At 43.0% G+C, this 4711-nt stretch overlaps 1 protein-coding gene across 2 annotated transcripts in view; it reads right to left on the reverse strand.

Annotated features, from left to right (window-relative positions):
* The window catches only part of WBP2NL (WBP2 N-terminal like), a 10697-nt gene extending 7315 nt beyond the window's left edge, over positions 1-3382 (reverse strand). Inside the window, exons 1-2 of one of the 2 annotated variants that reach the window (XM_019515080.1) lie at positions 1479-3382; positions 952-1087 (exon numbers count right to left, since the gene is read on the reverse strand). In XM_019515080.1, coding sequence (XP_019370625.1) covers positions 952-1087; positions 1479-1739 — 397 coding nt within the window. In that variant the 5' untranslated portion in view covers positions 1740-3382. The remainder of the gene's footprint in view (positions 1-951; positions 1088-1478) is intronic. The other variant, XM_019515079.1, reaches the window with a different exon arrangement.
* Positions 3383-4711: the final 1329 nt, after the last annotated feature.

Raw genomic sequence — 4711 nt, forward strand, 5'->3', positions numbered from 1 at the left:
TTGAAAAAAACTAGAGGAAGAAGTCAAAGTGTGCGTGCGCATCGGTCGAGGGGGCTGACAAGTTAAAGGAATGTAGCAAATGAAGGGCACAGTAAAACGTGCAAAGCATGCTTATAATTCTGCTTCTTACAATGGTAAGGTATCATGACTACTATAGGAGCATCTCCCCAAACTGGAATTTAATGCCAGTGAAAGGTGCCAAATTCACAACCCTGGAAACCTAGCCATGCTAGAACAGAGGCAGGTGGTAGTAGTGTACTCCTATCCCTCATTCCACCCACCTACTTCACACTGGCAGGGACAAGACCTAGAACTGAGAGGGAGCTGTCCCAATGGTTGTTTTGTCTCAGTTTTTATCTCTGTGCCTGCCACGTGCTAATTGTGGTTTCTATGATGTAGACACCTACTAGGAACCAGATCAAGATCACATGATCATGTAGCCATCACATGATAGCTACATTCAGGAATTAAAACTCAGGATCAAATCCAAATTGCTGCTGTACCATCATATGCAAGAGGTACATACAGGCAGTATAACATCATGATTTTCAGGAAAGCAAGCTCTCTTTGTACAGAGAAACTGCAAGCCACTGCTAGAATCAGTGACTGATGTCAGCCCCTCCTACCTCACAGCTGTAACAGCTATGAGGGCAACAGAAACAGAAATTCAGAGAACAGTTATGACCTAGATGTTAACAAGGAAGTTAAGAGTTAACAAAAATATCCCCTGTGCCAAATCAGTTATTCCACTATTACTCCATTCTAGAAGTAAAGCCACTTATTTCAGAATACTGCATCCATACAGTCACACCAGCACAATTATAATGCAATCACTCTGTCAGTCATTCTTCCCCATGCAAACAAGCTCTTTATTAGAAATGTGGGCCAAGAAAAGGAGGACACACGGGAAGCTCAAAGAAGGCAAGGCTATTTGGAGCTGCAATGCCTTACCTCCTGCCTCAGCCTGGATCACTCCTTTGATGAAGTTGGCAGAGAAGACAGGCTGCTCAATGGAGCACCCTTTTACCAAGTAGAATGGCATCATGAAGGACAGCATGGGGTCCTTGCCCTTTGACACAAAGATCATCTGCAAGGCAGGAAGGAAGACTGAAGTCATTGATTTACAATCAGTCAGTCTATAAATACCTACAGTGAAAGGAACATTTTAAAGTGTTCAAGACAGTTCTGTTCTGAAGGCTACTAGAGAGAAGAACTAAAGCTGTGATATGCTTAAGTGCAAGTTTGCATAGCTACCATATCTATCACTCAGAAGCATCCTCAAATATTTTGCTGACTATATGCAAGGCTTACCCACCTGAAATACACCCCTACCTCCCACAACAGTGTGCAGTTTGAGACATTATACATTTGGAAATTCTCTCTCCTAAAAGCCACAAGCCTCATTTGAAAGCCTGCTGGACTAGAGGCCTATGGAATCATTGGAGGAAAGTGGGGAAACCCACTGACTCAAGACTTACCCTGTAGGGAGTAAGGTACAGCATTCCTTTTTTGGTGCCTCTGAACAGATCAGACTTGTCAGACACATCGCTGAAGGAAAGCTCCACATCTTTACAATGCTTCAGAATACTGCAGGAAGGGGTAGGGAAGAGACAAATTAGAGGTGCACAAACTAAGTGACGTTCCTGAGCTATGAACAATCCCACAAATAACCACAAATTCTGAACTTTCTCTGAAAGGCTCAGCTCTGATGGGGGAGAGTAGGCTGGACCCACAAGCATGTCTGCATGGTTTATGAAGATCTGAAAACTCTCATCACCACAGATGCCAACCTGGCCCTGAAAAAGGAAGCCCCTTACTTTGCATGACAATTGGCTTCTCCCTACATCTCCAAAACCAGCAGGGGAAGTTGTGGGAGGAACAGTGCTCTTCTCATTGGAAGCAGCAGGATTTTCTGCAACTTTTCTTTTGAAATAAAATAATTATCTCAGAACACGCCACTATCCTGATTAGTCCAGTACCCTGATATCCAGTGTCCAATTTTAGATGTTACAGGGAAATTAGTATCTTCAGTAATTCGATTCCCACCAAGTAAGCTATATTACTGGGGAAATAACTTTACAGCTAGACTAACTGCAGATGTTACATGTAAACCTGTAAAGACTGTAAGCTAATATTAATGACTCAGAAAACTGCATGGAAAATGATGAATTGAGGAACCATGGAGTGCAGTGACAAGATTGTTCTAGATCACTGCTGAACAAGACAGGTAGTAATGTCTTAATGACATTTGCTATGGGCACTAAACTGATAGGAACTGTGAGAACTAGTAAGTACATAGAAACAGGTACATGGAGAGGTAAGAAACAGTGAGAAGATAGAGCCAGCTTAGGAAAATGCATGTCAGTGAATCTGGGTAAGTGAGCCCACAAAGATCTTGAAGTAAGAAAAGCTGGGGAAGCAGAAATACTGAAAGAGATTCAGGAACAACAGATTTGTAGTATGGTAAGACAGCAAAGAAAGCCTCCTCCAACACACATTTTGGCAGCATAGAGGAACCACAGATGAAGGCAGCTACATACATATATACCCATACTATTACATACATGGCCCCACCTGGGGAAGTTACTAGGAATTCAGGCACTAGTAAAACTACTGGCGAAAAAAGTTAGAGAATCTGGATCTTATGAGAAGAGACTGAAAATGAAGTAGGCTTGCTATGAGTTATGCAAGAATAAAAAAAGACAGGATAACAATCCACAAGACCCAGGCATTAGGGAGGGAGACACACCAGGAGGGAATTCTTTAGGGTATTCATTAAAACTACTGGCATTAAAATTTAAAATAAAAACTCGGCTTAAAGAAAAAGAAAACTAACCATGAATCTAACAGGCTGTCTAACAGTCTCCCACAGAAAACCAGCCTCTCTGCCATGGCTGGGAGGAATGGAGTGAATGATACAGCAGGTCTTTTCCACTTCTAGGATGCTGTGGGGAGCCATTTCTTCCTAGCTAGGTCATGTATAGCTATGCTCTGGTTCTGAATCCTACAGAGCTATTTATTTGCCTCCACAATGTTCTGGGATAGCAACTTCCATAGGGCAGTTTTAAATTAAGAATTCCTACAGATCCACTTTAAGGTCTGCCTTTTTAAAAAAGCTTCATTTATTTCTACAGTATACACAAAAGCCAATTAACAGCAGTCAGCATGTTGTAATTAAGGTTTGTTGAATAGTTTTAATTTTGCATACCAGCCTGGGATGCCATAGGGTAGTCCAACTCCAATGAGAGCTGGCTTTACCAAGCCGTGACCCAGCCTAAAAGTACCCTGAACAAAAGCCTTTTTTCACACCTCCTCTAGCGGCATCTGTTAGCAGTACACAACATCAAAAGCAAATGTTGTATCATAGACTCAAATTATAGAGAAGTAGGGCTCTGAAGGGACCTCCAAAGGTGTAGTCCAACTCCCTGCCTGAGGCAGGAACATCTATATCTAAACCATCCTATAGAATCCATAATCTAAACTCTGCATAAGTCAACCCTCATCTATTACAACTGAAGTATTCTGCACAGAAGTTACCATCTTGACAGGTCTTGAAATGCAACAAGCAAACACCCAGCTTAAGCAATGAAACTAGGCTGGGCCATTTCATAATCTTTAGCTAGACTGACTTCCTTCTTTGTGCGCAAACACAGTGGACTTGGGCTTTAATGCTGCACAGAAACGTTTTGTAAAAACAAACTCTGTATAAACCATCTACACTCTTTTTTAAATGGTACAGACAACAATGTTTGCATCAGGTTTGGGAAGACTCCCTTTTCAAAATAAAACAGAAGGCCTAAATTAGTACCTAACAGATCATAACTGAAGACCAGACACTGACCTTTAGTTAGAACTCTTAGTCACAAAAGAGCCGCTAGCCTCACATAACACTGTCACTGGTCTTGCCTACTCGTAGAATCGTAGAGAAGCAGGGCTGGAAGGGACCTCCAGAGGTCATCTAATCCAACCCCCCGCCCCAGGCAGGATCTTCCCTATCCAAACCATCCCATATAAACGATCATCTAAACTCCACATAGGTCTGCATTGTGTCATGGCAGATTTAACGCCTTAATCTGCCCCAGGGGAACCACAGCAGCCAATGTACTGCTTTTGTGAAATGCTGTCAATATATGCCGACCAGGTCCTGGGTAGAGGGCCATGTCGCCTGCTACAGAGCAAGGCAAAAACCTTCAGTCCGTACCAATCTGACCACGGGGTGAAATTCCTATGGACTTATTCCCAAACTCAGAACTCTTTTGCACTGCTCTGATGAACAACAACTAAGACTGGACAGGGGCAGTGCCTCTTACTAAATTGATCTTGCATGAAGATTACCTCTGAACCCAGTGAGGCAGGATGGAGAGGGGGGGAAAAAAAAAAAAAAAGAAAAAAAAGAGGTCTGATAGTCCAGGAAATCTCAAGCAAGGAGTTAATCTAAGTAAAATCTTGTTGGGCAAGGCTTTTTGCCAACAGTTGCTTTACACAGAGGATTGCACAGCCCTTCCCAGCACTTGGGCCTTCATGCAGAAGCCAGCCAGGAAAACAACCAGCTCCTCCCAATTACTCTCCTGCAGCTGGTGAAAGGGCCGTGTTACTCCTCATTTTTAGGCTACGTGCTTGACTGTCCCCACGTGACAAGGTGAAATGTAGCTGCAAGCGCCTGTCTGCCATCTCAAAGCTACACCCCCTGGGGCTGGTTTATCCAGGACTT

Source organism: Gavialis gangeticus, unplaced genomic scaffold (genome assembly GCF_001723915.1).
Source record: "Gavialis gangeticus isolate Ggan-Ray unplaced genomic scaffold, GavGan_comp1, whole genome shotgun sequence".
Lineage (NCBI taxonomy): Eukaryota > Metazoa > Chordata > Crocodylia > Gavialidae > Gavialis > Gavialis gangeticus.